Here is a 19,888-nt window from a genome sequence, read left to right as displayed (position 1 = left end):
CAAATTTACGCCTGATCCCGCGTGCAACGGCAATTCGGTAAACATTTTACTGCGTTGCGCGCAACTCGCTTAACTCCTCCAATCGGTTTAGACCATTGTTGAGACTTGCACGCGAGCCACGCGCTCGATGAGGGTACATTTTCACGGGTAGTAAAATGCCGCGGTAGCTGCGACGCTGCGACAGCAAAAAACTGACCGTGAAAAGTTGAATATGGAAGTAGACAACAGTAGTAAATAAGTTTTGAACTAAAAGTCCAGTTTGCTAAATTAATTCGAGTTTCCTTTTTTGTTTTTTTACAGAATTAAGCAGAGACATCCGAGTAAACTCTTCATTACTCGGCAACGTTGGTGAGTTTGCATGTCTTGGGTTATGGGTATTTCCCTGGGACTCTTTCTGTCACGTGGCGTGACTGTAACAATTGTAACACAATGCATCGCAACGGTGCGTTTCAGTCGAATCATTCTATTTTTTTCTTTGTTGCGATTTACCTGTAGCTCATTCCATGTCAAATCGACCAATAGTTCAAATCGACCCCTTTCGATTTGGCTGAATTTTGGTCAGGAGTTTTCTCTTATCCTATAACGAAGTTCTGCCGAAGGAAAAAAAATGCAAAAAATTTTTTTCATAAGATACGAAGAACTCAAAATTTCACAATTTTTCCTGTTTTTAAACTTATATTTTAAATATCTTTAAAACTGTTGCAAATTAGGAAATGATCAGTGGTCATTTTCAAAGGGGATACTTGGGGCTGTGAAAGAAAAATTTCTCGAAAAAAAATTTTGAAAAATCTCAAATTTGTGAAATTTTGAATTTTTAAAAGTTCTCAAAATTGACGCTCGACAATAAATATTTGACTCAAATTTTTTTGTATACTACCTTGAACCAATCTTAAGAGATCCTAAAATTTTTGAAACTGTGTTTTTTGATTTTTCCAAAATATGAATTTTTGAATTTTTTTTAAAAAAAAAATTATTTTCTTTAAAAAATTTTTTTTTCCATTTACATCTTATCAAGTAGATATTTTATCTCAGAGACTAGGAAACGGAGACGCGCACGAGCGGCTGCTCATCAGCGCTGCAGCGTTGATGACACATTTTTAGATTGGTGACCACACGACTGCACCAATTTGCGAACTCTTAGATCATTAGTTTCTGCTAATTACTGTGTACGAAACACTCTACGCATTTCAAAGTATTCGCGTAAGAAAGTAACAGTACCCGATTAAAATTTTTAATAACACCGGTCAACAAAAAAATTTTTTTTACTTTGGGTTTGTGTTTTCATGTTTAGATTCTCATTCTGAACATTAAAAAACACTTGAATTTTCATTTTCAGTTTGTAAAGTTTGCTTTTGTCTGATTTACGTCGATAAGTACGTTGTGAAGATTTTTATTCATTTTATGAGCAATAGATGGTAGCACTTTGATTATCCCAATTGCAAATTGCATATTATAATTATTTATCACAATTCTTGAATAAAAAAGACTTTGATGTTCCGCAAAAACTTTTCTGGTCGTGATTTAGAATACAATTATAAAAAAAAAATAAAAATCAGTCATTTTTCTTGAAAATTCAAAAAATTGATGTCGTTTCTACGAAAGCAAACTTTGATCAGAAAAATAATTTTCTCCCTTATTTTTAACGTAGGAGAAACCAAAATTTCACAAACAGAAACCAAATCCAAAAATCATGTTGACCGGTGTAATTTGCCTGCCACCAGGGGTTAGTGAGAAACCTGCAGTACATATTGCTGTATCGATTGCCAATAAAAAATGGCTTTTACAAAAGGTAAATAAATATTTCAATTGTCTTGCGTTGGTCGGATTCAAAGTTTTAAAACTGTTCACATATAACACGTGACAGAAGAAAAACCAAAATGATTTTGTACGGTCTGTGATGTTATCGTTGTTTACGCGCTTACGTACAATATTATTTTACACCAAATGCGTTTGAATCAAGCGGCGTACATTTACTCACCAACATAAGAATCAATCTACGATTTGATTACGGAGAACTGCCTCAGAATCGAAAATTCGCATCGATTCACACTTGTACCGTCACACGGAATTTTCCATGTATCAAATTTTTTTCTCATTGAAATTTTAGAAGAGAACGAATTGCGGACACAAAAGTCAGACCATCGTGCATTTGAAACCGTGATTATGTTATCTTTTACTGCGATAATAACCGCTTCCCGTTAAACAGGAAGGTGACGTTGTCGCGTGAACAGAAATAAAACTGTAGTTGGCGTATATAATGATTTGAATTCAAGGATCTTGCATGGAATAATGATTTCAATTTAAAGACTACAAGGAATTAAAGAAGTATTATACACTTCTCGCAAAAATTAAGGGAACAACAAAATTTTCGCAATTTTTTGGTGATTTTCAACAGGCTGTATTTCAGTGAAAAATGGTCGTGCAAGAAATAAAAAAACAAAGCTTTTGAAGCTTGAAGACTCTAGTTTTCGAATTTTTTAGTTAAAAATTTTTCGAAGCACTATTAGCCATGCAATCCTTGGAAAAAAGCACGAAGAAAAAATTTTTAAAATTTGTTACATTTTTTTTTTTCGCTCTACGGGCATGGAAAAATTTTTCCAAGCTGAACCAATGCATAGGTCGCATAGCCTGTTTATTCAGCTTCAAGATGCTTTTTTTCAAACCTCGATACGACCATTTGTCTTCGAGATATCGAATTTTGAATGCCAAAGGATCCTTTTTCACTCATCTTCCGATATCTCTGGAACTACTGGTCGCACAGCGAGCCGAAGGGCAGTTTCTTTTTCTGCAGAAAATTTCCTACAAAAATCTGTCATGGTTGATGTCAAAAAAAATTTTTTTCCACCCGTAGCGTTAACGTGAAAAAAGAGCAAAAACATGCCATTTTGCCTTTTTTTGGATAATCGACTGTATCTTCGTCAATATTGGGGGAAGAGCTTAGGTTAGGAGAAAATTTTACAGCCTAATGTACCCCAAAGGTCCCTCTAAATCGGTAGATCGATTGGTTCAGCGGTTTTCCTGGACCGATTGAATGAAATTTTGACAAAATTAAGAGAACAAGGTTCCTTAAGAAACAAAAACCTTGTTCCCTTGATTTTTTTGAGAAACAAGGTTTTTGTTTCTTAAGGAACCTTGTTCTCTTTATTAGAAAAAACTAGAGTCTTCAAGCTTCAAAAGCTTTGTTTTTTTATTTCTTGCACGACCATTTTTCACTGAAATACAGCCTGTTGAATATCACCAAAAAATTGCGAAAATTTTGTTGTTCCCTTAATTTTTGCGAGAAGTATATTTGAGTAGTTAAAGTGAGGTTCCCAATTACTCGTTATCGCACAAATACCTGATAATTGTTATTATTTTTGAAAAACGAGAAGACGGCGCTATTCGTCGATCTCATTTAAGAAAGAGATACGTGGTCTTGTACATCTGTTTGAGAGAATTTATTACCATTACCGAAAGCGCGGCGGACAATTATCAACATATATTAGTGTTTGAAATATTATCGCGTAATTCTAATCATACGCGCAAATTCTAATTAAAACGATATTCATTTCAGTGTGATTTCCTAGTGCGTAAAATGCCAGAACATCAAATTACTCCTCAAATCTATAAAGTTGAATAATTTAAATTCTCTACATTATACTTCACGACGATCTGTTATCGTTCTCTTTGTTATCTTTCTTTCTCGCGTTTGTGGCGAAAAGCCACGAGTTTGCGTCATTGGAAAAAACGCGGTGCCTCGCAAAGACTTCCGTTTCATTACCGGATGAAATCTGGGCGAGTCCTACCGCAGGAAAGAGAGGGGAGGTGTACTTATCGCAATAATGTATTCGTCCGAACGTAGCCTTCTCCTTCATTCGCTCTCATTGTCAGACTTGTTCTCGTGACGGCTACAACTTCTCGTTTTCATGCTGAGCAAGATACTTGATTGAGTTTGATTGAATTTGCAAAAATCTATGTATCGGAATTATTAATTGAACGACGTTTTTCGCGTATAAGAAGTATCATCGCCACGTGATTTTTTTTTTTTTTTTTGAGAACGCACGTCATAACGGATCGCCGATCGAACAGATTGACAGTTTACCGGACTCGCTGAACCGAGTGGCGTTCATTTCCAAGCGTACGACAGAGGCAGGGGAATTTGACGTGGTAAGTATTTCTGCTAATTCTGTTTCTCAGGCGCATATGAAGCGGGCTGTTTGTAATTTCACAGCGACGATTGAAGAGCTTTACGCGTATTTATCGTCTCGCATCAAAACTGTGATCGATTCTGTTCGCATTGATTGGAGTAAAATACGCTTCACTTTTTTGAGATTCCAGTCTGGCTAGCCTATCCGGGTTTCACGTAACATAGTATATTATGTAACAGGGGAATGAAGGCGAATGATATTCCTGAGTTATATACGTAGGACTTCATTTCCGACTCAACTATGGCCACATTGTTGACTTCAAAAGAAAAGAAACGAAAATCTAACAAACGAATTCAACTTGAAACCGGTTATTACTCTACTATAAGAAATATTCCGTTAAACGAAAAGACAAACTTATTTTCAAGGATACCAGGATCAGACTACCAAAAAAAGGCCCTAGGGGTATAAGCATAGTGAATTTGCCCTTGAAAGATATGAGCACGATACTGGGAGGATTCTTAGGTACTAATAAGGTCATAAGATCCTGAAAGTTTCAGATCTCTAACCCAATTGGTTATTGAGAAAAAGCAAAATGTATGAAAATCGGAAAAAATGAATATTCTCAGGAATGCGTGAATCGATTGATTTGAATTTTTGATATGTTTTGGGGGCTGATGGTAGCTTTGAGGAAAAAAAATATAAACTATATCGGTTAATAAGAACCTCAAAAATAATGGCACTTTTGTTTTAATTTTGATTTTTCATTATGATGCGATTCTGGTACAATTACGAAACCATTTTTTTCGAAATCCTCATCCATTTTTCTACGAGTATACGAACTTTCAAGATCTTAAAAAAAGGTACGCCATATCACAAAAAAATAAAAATCATTTTTCATGCAAATATTTACTTTATTTATGTATTTTAAGCTTGAATCTTTATTTTCCTCGCTAACATATATTTTTGTAATTCATTTGAAATTGTCATTTCTAAATGAAGAATTGAATCATTAAATATGAATGAAAATAAACGAAAATATGATAAACATTTCACACCTATAACATAAGAAACAGATTTTAGTTCGTAAATTATAAATAAGTAACAACAAATGTTTGAAAGATATATCTTTAATATATAAAAAAAAAATGATATGTCTTATTTTATCAGTCTTCATCACTATCATCTTCAATCACAGGTGAAACATTGTCCGTATCAAATAATTTGCTTAGTGTTTCAGCAGGCCTCAGAATCTTTGTCAAATATCTTCCGTGTGACAAATAATAAACAATAGCAGCAACGTGAGAGCAACATCCAATTGTTCTAAGACCATTTTCACACTCACAACTATGCCTCAATATACTTTTGGGACCAATAGCTTTTTTTTTATACTCAATGAAACATCTATAAACCTTCTTATTGATATGACGGGATTGAACTTGAGCTTTGAGTATGTTTGACTGGTCTTTTACGTATTGAATAGTAAGATTACCTGTTTCATCAAGCATTTCTGCTAAATACGACACAGCCTGCTTCAATTGGTAGGAACCCGTAAAAAAAATTCGCAGATCTCTTTTAGTCATTTCTGGAAAATCTTCTAGAACTTCAGATGAAATCGTTTGAAACGGCAGTTTTTTACGTTGCCAGCCATTTTATTGAACTTGGTTAGCTAACGTATTTTCTACGTTATTTTGTGATTTCATTGTCTCAACGACTTCATCCAAAAACTCTGAGTCGGAAGTAAGACGCTTACTGTACGTATTATGTAGAAATGAGGCAATTTTGAAAAAACTTCCAATTCTGGGAAGCATTTTGCTGTCAATTCTTTGATCGAGTGAATGATATTTTTGTTTTAACATCCCATGAGTTGCTTCTACGGGCCAACGAATTTTAGTAACATATCTTGAAGCGTTGGACTCTGCTGTTGTTAATTGAAATATTATAATCATATGCCACGACTTATAGCGGCAATTTTAAAAATATTTTCAAATATCATCGCGAATTAAATCAGAGTTGATTATATTTATCGACGAATATTACGACAAGAGTTTTTTTTTCTAAATATCTTCGATATAATTATTCAATATTTATGAACATACTTATGTTAGCGAGGAAAATAAAGATTCAAGCTTGAAATACATAAATAAAGTAAATATTTGCATAGAAAATGATTTTTATTTTTTTGTGACATGGCGTACCTTTTTTTAAGATCTTAAAAGTTCGTATACTCGTGGAAAAATGGATGAGGAATTCGAAAAAAATGATTTCGTAATTGTACCAGAATCGCATCATAATGAGAAATCAAAATTGAAACAAAAGTGCCATTATTTTTCCGATATAGTTTATATTTTTTTTCCCCAAAGCTACCATCAGCCCCCAAAACATATCAAAAATTCAAATCAATCGATTCACGCATTCCTGAGAATATTCATTTTTTCCGATCTTCATACATTTTGCTTTTTCTCAATAACCAATTGGGTTAGAGATCTGAAACTTTCAGGATCTTATGACCTTATTGGTACCTAAGAATCCTCCCAGTATCGTGCTCATATCTTTCAAGGGCAAATTCACTATGCTTATACCCCAAGGGCCTTTGTTGTAGAACGCAATATCTAGAAGTACCATCGGTTTGTTTGCTTTCTTTAAAGTTTATTAAGACTCCGTGCACGGTCAAACTGACAGCGAGACTCCGAAAACAAATAGAAAGACAGAAATTATAAGAATGAATTGTGCTCAGCTACTGATATAATAAAGTTACGTTTGAATTTACCAATGATGTCGTTTAAGCGGTGGATTCACTTGAGGTTTAAACACATTTCAATGATTGTTCAATCGTATTCGCATGATTGTTTAATCGATGAAATTTTACCGTCTGGGTTTTTACCGAACTTTGCCAAAAGTCCTAGACGATTAAGGTATTTTCGATTCCTTAATCAGCCGAACTCCCCCCCCCCCCCCTCCCCCCCCCCCCCCCCCTTATGCCACCACAAGAATTTTTTTTCTTTTTTTCTTTATGAATCGTGCGTAAGATATATTTTCTACAAGTTTATCGCGACCAATGCTAGATGTTGAAGAAAAATCTTGAATTTTTTCTCCATCAGAATCGACCATCCCGTTTATGCCGTGCCGGAGAATCATCAGAAGTGATAACAGGCAGGAAAACTTTATCGTCGGAGAAATACGCGTATCAGAGAAAGAACAACTGTTGAAAGGTAACATTTGTGAAATATATTCATTTCCGACAAGTAAATCGTAATCAGTCAGAATCGAACCATGCTCACAGTTCCAACAGATTTTTTCTCCGCTGTGACCAAGGCTTATTAATTGATTGATCATTATTTTTTTTAAGGATAATTATTGACGAACGAGCTGCCTGAAGGTGTCATGTTTTGACAACCATAAAGTGCCATTGCCATTGTAACAAAGTAAGAAATTTCAAAGATGGACAAAAACAATGACAAGAACTCTGCAACGCGAGATTCGTTACGCGGTGATGATGACACGTACGCCGTAAGGGGAGGACAAGGGCGACTGGTGGGCTTTCAATATCAGCTGAAAGTATTGACGCTTTTTATGGTACGAGGAATACGACAAAATCTCGAATTTTCCTTAATAACTGAAATGGAAGCCGCAAGAAGTTTTGACGATTTGGTACTCAGTTATAAACCCAACGCTGATACCGACGTGAAGGTATACCGATTCGTTCAAGTAAAACATAGCCAGAATGAGTCCCGGGAAATCAATGTCGCGGATCTTTTCGATACAACCTCTGACTTTGCATTGAAAAAGTACTTTGATTCCTACTGTGAGATAAAGAAGGATCCCATATTTAATAAAGGCGAATTGAAAGATTTCATTATTTACACAAACATCGATTTGGTAGAGGAAAATTTTGAGTTACAAGAGATCAAACTCATTGCGGATAACCAATTTGACGAGTTTCTTCATCCCGAAACTAATAAAATAAAAAGCAAACGATACAGACTTAGCAACATAGGCCCGTCAAAAGTTTATGAATATTTAGCATCGGAAGCGTATAACTTGGCGCAAATATTGGTTAAAAAAGTTCTTAAATCGGAGAAATTATCCAATGAAATTGCAATTATTAAAAAATATAGCATTGCTCTGACAAAGGAAGTTATTAATGTGAGCGATGCAAGAATTTCCGACGATTTCATTGAAGGAAAAGGTTTGTCCGATGGGGCGGAAAATTTCCGCAATGAATTTTATTCTCAGCTCTTACTTCAAATGGAATCACAGAAAGACTACGCCGACCCAGAAGAAGTATGGAACGAGATAAGAAGTAAGTCTATCACATTCTCCGCCAGTTTCATTTCGGACTCAGAATTGGAAAATATTAAAGAATTGTCCGACGAATTCAAACATTTGTTACAATATGCTGTTAACAAAGAAGTCAAAATAGGAATGTGGCAAAGAAATATCCCACAGAAAAGTAGCCAAAAGATTTCTGCACCGAACATTGAAGGCAATATCGTCACGCTGTCGAAATACGTCTTCACCGAACCAACTCTAGACAAGATTAAATTTCGACCAGAGTTTTTAAGAAATGTTGTCAGGCAGCCCGAAAGCATCTTCAAATTAAAGAAACTTTTCAAGTCGAACATGAGCGATATATTCAACGATCTCGACAAATATCAGTTTGAAATTTTTAATTTCAACACTCTTTTGGAAGAGAAAATACGTTCGATGAGCACGTTTCCCAACAGTAACGTCGACGACAAAGAAATCCCCGGTTTCCTTGACAAACTAATTCTTGCGGTAAAACAGCCGAACGATCGTGAACTTGGCGATATATTGGAGAACGAGGTGGGCGATTGCATATCAGATTTCGGTCATGCCGATATTTTTATCGAATTGTTTGAACGGGACATGCGAAAGTGGTTTTTGCAAAAAGTAGGATCATCTTTAACAAACACAAGTGGACTTGAATTCCTGAACGAAACCAAGAACAAAATCGTGGCGTCAGGGTTGCGCTTTGTGCACCAGGAGAAACTGGAGAATTACGGGATTAATTTCAGAGAGGAAAATCGGGAATTGACGGCCTATTTAGCTCCAGAAAAATTGTGCAACGTGAACAGAGCCTTGAATTTTGTTGCAACCGAGGGGACAACTACAGCGGCTATCGAAGTTTACCAAACGATCAAGAAAGCACCCAGGCTTGGAAACAAATATGACAGTATGATCATTCATTTCAACTATATGTTGTTACCCAATACCAGAAAACATGTAATCGATACATTTGGTGTGCAGGATCGATATATTTGTCTGGTTGTTGTATCTGAACGGTGCGATGACCAGGAATATCAGGCATTGAGTAAATTGTATGACGATTTACATAAAATAATGATGAATGACGGGTGTGAAAATAAAAAACTGATTTTGATTACAAAAATGGAGTTAGGTTTGCGAAACTGTAGTCAGATACCCTGTAAATTAAATTTCAACGATCTTAAGGATGAGTCACAGAGAAAATTATTGGCTAAACCGATCGTTAGTTTGCAAGGTCAAAAAAAAAGCATGAGTTTTGCAGAATTATTCCGAATCCGTGCACTAGAGAACATAGATTCGAATGATTTAAAAAACTTCAGGAACGCGATAGACTCAAGAACGTTAGAGAAGCTGATCATTAACGGAGATAATATAAAAATAGGCTCACGCTTGGAGAGTTTGGATTCAATCAAAAATTATTTTATCGATCGTACATTCTATCGACGAGTTATCATCAAGGCCACCGTTCTTGAGTCGTCAAACACATCCGATATCTACGCTGTCAGCCACGCCGACCAGAATAACTTACGATACCTAGAAATGAGTGGAAAAACAAAACGTTTTCAGGAAATTGATTCCTCGGAACGGCAGGTTCCCGGATTCGTCAAATTGAACCGTGGTGAAGAGAAGGAACATTTCGAAAAGCTGTGTAACACATATCCGAAACATAACGTTCATTGGCTTATCGCCAGAGAGAAGGAATTATCATGGGTACGATCAAAAGGTAGTATTACTACTCTACTGAAGCACAGAGACACTAGGGACAAATTTTCTCATGACTGCAAATGCGACGTGTGTAAAACAACAACCCTTGATGCGTCGGTTGATGAACTGTCGTCTCAGGATGTGGGGCCCGTAATTGTTTCCGATACCGCGGGCATGGGAAAAACAACGATCCTAACTCATTTCGCGAAGAGAATACAAGAGAAAAATCCTAAAATGTGGGTGGTCCGAATTAATTTAAACGATTTTACACATGTTTTGAATATGGAAAAAAAATCAAGAAATGTCAAAATAGGATATAACGAAAGCGCAATCGAGTTTCTCATCAACCATTTACTAAATCTTAATGCTGAATTGGAAAGGGTGATTTTGAAAGAATTGATCACAAAACGGGGTGGCGTGGCCTTGTTGTTCGACGGATTCGATGAAATAAGTCCGGACTACGATGATACGGTGATAGCCGTACTGCAAGCGATTAAAGGATATAACGCAGTGAAGTTGGTCGTTACCACCAGACCTCACAGGCAGAGTTTGTTAGAAAAAACGCTTCAAACATTTTCTCACGTCTTGAAACCGTTTTCTCAGGAAGATCAAATCAATTTCCTGGTCGGATTTTACAGAAAATTTGGTGGTCTAGCCCCCGAAACGCAGCTGAGAATACGTGCTGAAGCTGTGTTGAATAAATTTGCAACTGCAATTCGATCTGATGGCCTAAACGAATTCGCTGGTGTTCCACTGCAAACGCGTATGATTGCCGAAGTATTCTTTCGAGATAGTGACGATATGGTTTCAGTGGAGCCGAATGTGTCAGATGATGTCAAAATAGCTGATCTGTATCGAATGTTCGTTGACAAAAAGTTCGAAATATATTGTCAAGAAAAGAATAAATACGACCTAAGCAATCCTGGAACAAAAGAACATATTGAGGATTTGAAGACAAAATTTCTTCAGGAATATCGACGATTAGCTATGTACACGTTATTCGTAGAAGAAAATTCAGCCACTTTGAATTTGTCTCGGAACGAAATTGAGAACGTGACAGATTTGATCGCCAAGATAAGTAGAGGTTTACGGCGAACTGGTATCGTGACAGATGTAATCAACCGGAGAGCTCATTTTATCCATCGAACTTTCATGGAATACTTCGTAGCGAGCTACATATTTCAACACCTCGGAATATCTGAAGAGAACGATTCAACCAGGCAGTTAGAACCGTTCATTTTACTTGAAATTCTCCAGGAGTCACGATACTACGTAGTTCGCGCCTTTCTGAACGATCTGTTATCCGAACCGCCAGTAAACTCGACACCTGATCCTCTTCCATGGGAGGTAAAAAAGATCGACATCGTAGATGACGAAACCAGCTTCAACATTTTTCAGACCGCTGTGAATGAAAGTAACTATAAGCTCATGAAATTCTTTTTTACTCGGCTTGTGAAAAATGTTTCAAATTCACAGGAATGGATTAACAATAAGCTCAGGAATCCAGAAAATAAGGAAACTCTGATGCACATGGTGATTCAGAAAAATCGTTATAAAACATATCCGAATTCATCAGATGCAAACATCTTGGAAGTTGTTGAATGGTTGCTGAAGCAAAAAGCTGACGTTAATGCTACTGATGTTTACGAAACTACACCAATGCACAGAGCTGCTCAAACTGGGGAATTGGTGATTTTGCAATTACTGGCGGGTCAGCGAGATGCTGATGTAACAGCTCAAAGTTGTGAGGGGAAAACATTGCAGCACATGGCAGCTGAGAGTGGAAACTTGGAGATGCTGAAATGGCTAATTGATGTGCAGAAGTGCGATGCCAAAGTTGAAGATGATTCGGGAATAACATTGCAGCACGCGGCAGCTAAGTGTAAAAACTTGGAGATGCTGAAATGGCTGGTGGACAAGAAGAAATGCGACGTCAAAGCGAAAACTAAGTCGGGGGAAACATTGCAGTACGTAGCCGCTAAAAATGACAATCTGGAAATGCTAAAGTGGCTGGTGGACGAGAAGAAATGCGACGTCGAAGCGAAAACTAAGTTGGGGATAACATTGCAGTACGTAGCCGCTATAAATGACAATTTGGAAATGCTAAAGTGGCTGGTGGACGAGAAGGAATGCGACGTCGAAGCGAAAACTGATTCATGGATAACATTGCAGTACATAACCGCTCACAATGAGAATTTGTCAATGAGAGAGTGGCTGGTGGAAGAGCAGGGCTGCGATCCCGAAGTTGAAGATGATTCGGAAATAACATTGCAGTACGTAGCCGCTGAAAATAATAATTTGGAAATGCTGAAGTGGTTGGACGAAAAGGGCTGCGACGTCAAAGCGAAAACTAAATCGGGGATAACATTGCAGTACGTAGCCGCTGAAAATAACAATTTGGAAATGCTGAAGTGGTTGGACGAAAAGGGCTGCGACGTCAAAGCGGAAACTAAATCGGGGATAACATTGCCGTACGTAGCCGCTAAAAATGACAATTTGGAAATGCTGAAGTGGTTGGACGAAAAGGGCTGCGACGTCAAAGCGGAAACTAAATCGGGGATAACATTGCCGTACGTAGCCGCTAAAAATGACAATTTGGAAATGCTGAAGTGGTTGGACGGAAAGGAATGCGACGTCAAAGCGAAAACTAAGTCGGGGAGAACACTGCAGCACGTCGCAGCTGAGCGTGGAAACTTGGAGATGCTGAAATGGCTAATTGTTGAGCAGAAGTGCGACGTCAAAGTTAAAGATGATTCGGGAATAACACTGCAGCACATAGCCGCTACAAATGACAATTTGGAAATGCTGAAGTGGTTGTACGAAAAGGGCTGCGACGTCAAAGCGAAAACTAAATCGGGGATAACATTGCAGTACGTAGCCGCTGAAAATAACAATTTGGAAATGCTGAAGTGGTTGGACGAAAAGGGCTGCGACGTCAAAGCGGAAACTAAATCGGGGATAACATTGCAGTACGTAGCCGCTGAAAATAACAATTTGGAAATGCTGAAGTGGTTGGACGAAAAGGGCTGCGACGTCAAAGAGGAAACTGATTCATTTATAATATTGCAGTACATAACCGCTCACAATGAGAATTTGCGAATGACAGAGTTTCTGGTGGACGAGCAGGGCTGCGACGTCAAAGCGGAATCTAAATTGGGGATAACATTGCCGTACGTAGCCGCTAAAAATAACAATTTGGAAATGCTGAAGTGGTTGGACAAAAAGGGCTGCGACGTCAAAGCGAAAACTAAATCGGGGATAACCTTGCAGTACATAACCGCTCACAATAAGAATTTGGAAATGATGAAGTGGCTGGTGGACGAGAAGCGCTGCGACGTCAAAGCGGAAACTGATTTGGGGAAAACATTGCCGTACGTAGCCGCTATAAATGACGATTTGAAAATGATGAAGTGGTTGGACGAAAAGGGCTGCGACGTCAAAGCGAAAACTAAATTGGGGATAACATTGCAGTACGTAGCCGCTGAAAATGACAATTTGGAAATGCTGAAGTGGTTGGACAAAAAGGGCTGCGACGTCAAAGCGAAAACTAAATCGGGGATAACATTGCAGTACGTAGCCGCTGAAAATGACAATTTGGAAATGCTGAAGTGGTTGGACAAAAAGGGCTGCGACGTCAAAGCGAAAACTAAATCGGGGATAACATTGCAGTACGTAGCCGCTAAAAATGACAATTTGGAAATGCTGAAGTGGTTGGACAAAAAGGGCTGCGACGTCAAAGCGAAAACTAAATCGGGGATAACATTGCAGTACGTAGCCGCTGAAAATGACAATTTGGAAATGCTGAAGTGGTTGGACAAAAAGGGCTGCGACGTCAAAGCGAAAACTAAATCGGGGATAACATTGCAGTACGTAGCCGCTGAAAATGACAATTTGGAAATGCTGAAGTGGTTGGACGAAAAGGGCTGCGATGTCAAAGCGAAAACTAAATCGGGGATAACATTGCAGTACGTAGCCGCTAAAAATGACAATTTGGAAATGCTGAAGTGGTTGGACGAAAAGGGCTGCGACGTCAAAGCGAAAACTAAATCGGGGATAACATTGCAGTACGTAGCCGCTAAAAATGACAATTTGGAAATGCTGAAGTGGTTGATTGAAAATCGAGGCTGCGACGTCAAAGCGAAAGATGATTCGGGGAGAACACTGCAGCACGTCGCAGCTGAGCGTGGAAACTTGGAGATGCTGAAATGGCTGGTGGACGAGCAGGGCTGCGACGTCAAAGCGAAAGATGATTCGGGGACATCACTGCTGCAGGTGGCTATTGAAAGTGGGAACTGGGAAATAAAAAAGTGGTTGCTGGAAGTCAAAAAAGCGATGATAACGTCTTAGATATTCTGGTAAGAAAATCACATGAAACTGACAAGGCTAAGGAATAATATGTTAACCCATTAACGCCCGAAATGACACTTTTCATGTAGTCATGTTTGACTGATTGCCAACAACGCTAGGATAATGGGATTTTAATAAAAATTGCTACCTGACTATTTTCAAGGGCGCTCTTTCAGAATATCGAGGTTAGAAGCCATGAAAATTAGATTTTGTATGGAAAATTTTCACTTAAAAAAAAAAACAGCGAAATTTCGGTGTAGTTTTATTGAAAAACTATTTAAATCGAACCTTTATAATACTCAAATCAGACTCTTTTCTGAAAAAATCGTGGAATTTTTATCTCCACTTTAAAAACACATTGGTTAGGAATTTTTTTTTATCAATTATTTTCAAAATAGCGGCTCGAAAAGCGTGAAATTTTACGTAAAAATTAAAAAATGGTTTCTTGCTTGATTTCTCGAGCTAATTTTTATATCTTGGGTTCAACTTTGGATATAACCTTGATTCAGTGTTTGAATTTCGAAAATTATGAAAATTTTGAAAAGCAAAAATGGCGAATGAAATCATTGAAAAAACGTTCGTTGGCGAAAAAACTTTGTTCCCAGGGTTTTCGGGCTCGCTGATTACGAATCTGAGGTCAGTTTTAAAAAAATACAAAATGGCGGATTCAATATGGCGGACCAAAAATCAAAATTACATAATTCTGCCCAAAAATTTGCTCTCAGGGGTTTTAGGGCTCTCTAATTACAACTGTGAGTTTAGGTATAGGAAACTCATAAGAGTTAATCAAATATGGTGGACAAAAAATAGACATTAAATAATTCTGCACAAAAACTTGGTCTTTAGGGTTTGGGGATTTCTGATTCTAATTACGAATCTAAAGTCAGTTTTCAGAAATTTTAAATTGTGGATATATCGTTTGTTTCAGAGTTTTTGTTAATTTTTTTCGTTTTCGAGCTTCTGCAGCACCAGTCGGAAAATCGGTGGCGACTTTAGCTAAATCACCGGACGGGGACGTGGCGAGTATTTTGAAAGACGAGGACGTCCACTACGTGCGTAGCTACAGACGCGAGCTGACCGAGCTGACCGAGCTGATGTGACATCGTTGATGACTGGCGTGAGGCTACGGAGGAAGCGCCAACTTCAAGGTCATGCAGTACTCCTACCCCTACCGACCGAGCACCCAAAAAAAAGCTAAGCCGTGCGCCCAGCTGATCGTCAGAGCATTTTATTTAGAAAATTATTGCAATTCCAAAATTTCGTCCAGCAGCCTCAAAATTGCATGAAAACAGTCTGACAATGGCTCACTTTACTTCTCATTTTTTCCGAAATTGTGAAAAGTATCTCAGCTATGTAGTTTCTGGCCTTTGAAATGCGGGAAATGTGGGAATAGTAACACGTGTCAAATAACCACATGTTTTTTTCAAGATATACGGGATATGAGTAACTTTCCTGAATCCCGCTACAAAAGAGCGATGCACCGTCGAAATTTTAACCCTTTCTGATCGGTTTTTTAAATTTAATATGGGAAGAAGAAAGGGAGAGTTTGCTCGATCGGTAAGAGCGGGACTACTACATGACCGTCAGCTCTGCCGCGAGGGACACGAAGGTGGATGAGATTCCCGCCGCTTAGTCATCGACGCATCGCGAAGACACCACCACGCCAATGTCGAGGGATGGTACATCGACAAATTCATCAGCCAACGAGCATTCTGCGACAATTGCAATACGCTAGATTTTAAGAATGTCGGAACCGACAACCAATAAGAATCGGACAGTCTTGCGATTAACAGCGCTTATGTTTCGAATTTTCGACGTCTCACCCTTGTTCTCGTGATTTCATGAGATAGATAGTCTTTGGTTTTTGGTGGGATAATTGGATGTAGAGATTGTGAGAAAAAAAGTTGTGGATGACGTCATTGGATCGAGTTACGAAACGAATGGAATGAAATAAGAAAAAGTGAGGAGCTTTTTGGTGTGGTTGCGAACCGTCAAGCGCTAACTGTATTCTCGCAATCGGATTTCGAGAAAAATAGAGAAGAAAGAGGGTTGAACTTTTTTCAATTCGCGTGTTTACGATTTCTCTAAATTCGTTCGCTGATCTCTGTGCTTGATGGACGTATCCTGAGTTTTGCGGTAACAACCGCAGTCAATTTTGTTTCTTTGAGAATTGTAGAGACGAGTCACGGTTTCAAATCAAGGCAAATTCATTGCTAATTACGTACAGCCTAATTCCGCTCTACGGGGTTGAGTCACAGCGTATTTTTGCAGTGTCACCTATCAAGGATAGATCACGTATCGCTGTCGAGAAACGTTAATGTTTGAAATAATTAATTACGGAATTGCTTACGACGTTTCGAATGGGATATTCATTTGAGATCCTTTTTCGTGGACCACGATTGACGCGTCAAGTATTATCATTCTTGTTATTGGTTGGCGGATTTAGTTGTAAGCTTTGTCATCAATAATTTTCTCTTTTGTTAGCTTGCATTTTGATCTTGTCTCGAGAGTATCGAATTTAGTTTCGAAATTCGTTGCAATTTGTACATTACATATTGGGACCCTTTTGTTCCTTTTTTTTTTTGTATCAATATTATTCCACTGAATATATCAATGTTTTGGTTTTATTTTGTTTAATTGTGTTGCGTCAACGAGTGTTCTTCCTGTCTCTCCGAAACATCATCCCTTCCCCACCCCGTGATACTGTCGTGGGCAGCCAAAAATTAACAGCGGTGGAGATTGAGAGGCGTGTTGATTACGCCACGTGCCCAACAAAACCTTATAAATGTTAAAGCTATCATCGCGGTTCGCCGAATTATAGTGAACGAGGTACTTTGTAATTTTTGCGGGTTGCCGAGTGCATCAAAAATCCGTGTCACAACTTGTACGACCAAAATTAACTGTTGATTATTCGACAAATTTTCCAGATCAAATTCTTAATTGAATTGTGCACCCAAAATTCATATCGCAGTAACAAGGAATATTATAAACTATAAACTGAAAATTGACAAATCTTCAAAGCTTCGTAACAAGGAGAATCAACTCGATAACAGGCGTTTGAAGATTAGTAAGTCCCATGGATGCCGTGCCGTTTTCATATGTCGGCTGTCTATATTTCGATAAGATCGTTCGTGCTAGAAAAAGCTTCGTGTGAAACAAGTCGTCGTACATTTTGATTCTCAATCTCTGCTGTACGAATGAATAAAAATGCATAAATGTAATAAAATAACTCTTGCATTCAAAAAGTCGGATGCACAAGGTCGTAATGTGGGGAAATTCTTTGAGGATTCCCCCGTAAAAGATTTACGAATCCCATGAAGTTCCCATAAGAATCCCACGTAAGATTTGGCAAAATCCCCACAAAATTGACTAATTAAACAATTATCATCTATGCTTATACGCAGCAGTTACCTGTTTTATCATTGGACTCCGTGGAGTTACTAATTTCATTATAATCGTCACGCCTGAGTTAGGTCTTTTATAATCGGCATCACTAAAGTTGAGTGAATTTTGTTGAGGGCAATCGTTATAACGAGGCACGTTTTGGCGAGCCCCTGACATAGCAACCATGGTGTAGGTGTACCAGAACAATATTGTGTGTCACGTAAACTAAACTTTGGTTCATTTTGGTAGCTATGACAGCAACTCGCCAAAAAACTCCCATACAGTATAGACAATATTTTGTCCGTTCGAGCACTACCGTAGCACGTTGCTACGGTAAATGTGCTCCAAACTATTCGCTGTTTTTTTAGTAGCGCTTAGAATACGGGTCGATAACCATTCGGGGTATTTCGAAAATTAGTTTATAAAACCCTACTCATGTCAGAGGGCGCTACCAAATGACGGACACGTAAAACGGCACTACGGACTCTCTTAAGGCTCATCTCTGCAATAACATTCGTAGCTAGTTTCTTACCGTTACCGAATAATACTCCACCCGCAAACGCGTGATTCTCTTACTTACCGACGAAACCTCAATCAATTCCGTAGATGGCGTGCGACGCATTGGAACAATCACTTCGTTTCGTTTAACGGCAAAAACCGTAACGGTTAAAACATGGACAAGGTGAATACTTTTAGGCTGCCCCACCATTGATCCGCAATTGCAGTTACACGTGTTGTGGTGAAAAGGGTCCATATCTTTTGTATTTCACTGTATCCTATGATATCTGTAATTGCGATATGATAGTCATGCAATGGACTATGTCAGTCGAAAATTGTCAATTTCTTAGATTTTCACGTTTTCAATATAGATCAGTCTGCGAGGAAGAGTTCTTGGGCCAATCACTGAGTTCAAAATTGATAAAATAACCGAACATAGTCGTTCAAATCTCCGATTATTCCGAACTTCACTGGTTTATACAGTAGACTAATAATTCACGGTTTGGGTACCCAGCCAACTTTCGAAATAGAATACGGTTTGAAGGAAGCATTCGACTGAATATTGACCAATCAAAACGTCCGTTTCGAACCGTGTTCCGTTCGTAAAAACTGTACACAAGTTGAACAGGGACAAAAAGTGTTATAAATAACACAATAAGCAAACATATAGTGTCTAACAAGTGTGTTTATTTTCATAAGTTCATTGTACACACAACACGCGTTACATACTTATATCATAAAAATAAATAGTAATAATAAAGTGAAGCCAGAGACGGGAAAAAATGTATAAACACGTAACCGTATAACACTTTTACACCATCGCACACATCCGACGTGAAGACACGAATTCCGATACCTCATGCACGTAACTATGCAGACGAAACACGAAATACACGATGTCTGATATACAATACAGTATGGTCGTCTTTCAGAGGGAATTATACGCCTGGAATATACACCTCCAAAACACACAGACACATGGATCGGCGTGTACATAATGCTTGTTCATATATGTTGGATACGTATATGGAAGACGAGTTACCCACGCGTGAAATCAATTACCTCCGTTCTCTCTATCTCTCTCTGTCTCTCCCTGTTTCTCCCCCTCTAGCCCTGACTCCCCTCTCCACTCTCGATATTCCCTTCTCCCACCCTGTAGAGGATCTGCCCCTTTTAACGGGATATAAACGGCCAATCGGAGGCGCGTGCAGAAGGCTTATGATAATTTTTGTGACCGGGGGTAAAGAAGGACGACTTAGGCAAAAACAAAAGAAGAATAAAAAGGATAATCCGAGATAGTGAAAGATGGTCGTTTCGACAAGTCGAAAAGCGCGCGCCTCGCTACACCGCGAATTACTTTTAGCCCCCGAATTATTAGGCGTCGCGTTCTTTTCATTGAAAATTGCGCCTGCGAGCGGGACGCGAGAATGCCGGAAAGTTGCGCGGGTTGAGGCGTTTCAGGCGCATGCCTCTGACTCGGCGAATCGGACAGAGCGTCGGGTTGGTCAAAACCGTTGCAAACCACGAGACGGAAACCTCCA

At 38.5% G+C, this 19,888-nt stretch overlaps 2 protein-coding genes across 3 annotated transcripts in view; one reads left to right on the top strand and one right to left on the bottom strand.

The window, feature by feature from the left end:
• Positions 1 to 18,873, bottom strand: part of alien (COP9 signalosome complex subunit 2 alien) — a 32,029-nt gene extending 13,156 nt beyond the window's left edge. The window contains exon 1 of one of the 2 annotated variants that reach the window (XM_046625120.2): positions 18,430 to 18,873. In XM_046625120.2, the coding sequence (XP_046481076.1) occupies positions 18,430 to 18,603 (174 nt within the window). In that variant the 5' untranslated portion in view covers positions 18,604 to 18,873. The remainder of the gene's footprint in view (positions 1 to 18,429) is intronic. The other variant, XM_046625121.2, reaches the window with a different exon arrangement.
• On the top strand, positions 3,413 to 17,797 carry LOC124218562 (uncharacterized). The gene is made up of 4 exons (XM_069136113.1): positions 3,413 to 4,146; positions 7,226 to 7,336; positions 7,474 to 14,473; positions 15,394 to 17,797. Exon 3 carries the CDS (start codon positions 7,566 to 7,568, stop codon positions 14,463 to 14,465), a length of 6,900 nt encoding a protein of 2,299 aa, XP_068992214.1. The 5' UTR covers positions 3,413 to 4,146; positions 7,226 to 7,336; positions 7,474 to 7,565; the 3' UTR covers positions 14,466 to 14,473; positions 15,394 to 17,797.
• Positions 18,874 to 19,888: the final 1,015 nt, after the last annotated feature.

The sequence above is a fragment of the Neodiprion pinetum genome, chromosome 5 (genome assembly GCF_021155775.2).
Source record: "Neodiprion pinetum isolate iyNeoPine1 chromosome 5, iyNeoPine1.2, whole genome shotgun sequence".
Lineage (NCBI taxonomy): Eukaryota > Metazoa > Arthropoda > Insecta > Hymenoptera > Diprionidae > Neodiprion > Neodiprion pinetum.
This window is presented reverse-complemented; position numbering and strand designations above follow the sequence as displayed.

Excerpts from the sequence above, each read along its gene's own strand:
- LOC124218562 (XM_069136113.1), top strand. The coding sequence starts at position 7,566 with ATGGACAAAAACAATGACAAGAACTCTGCAACGCGAGATTCGTTACGC.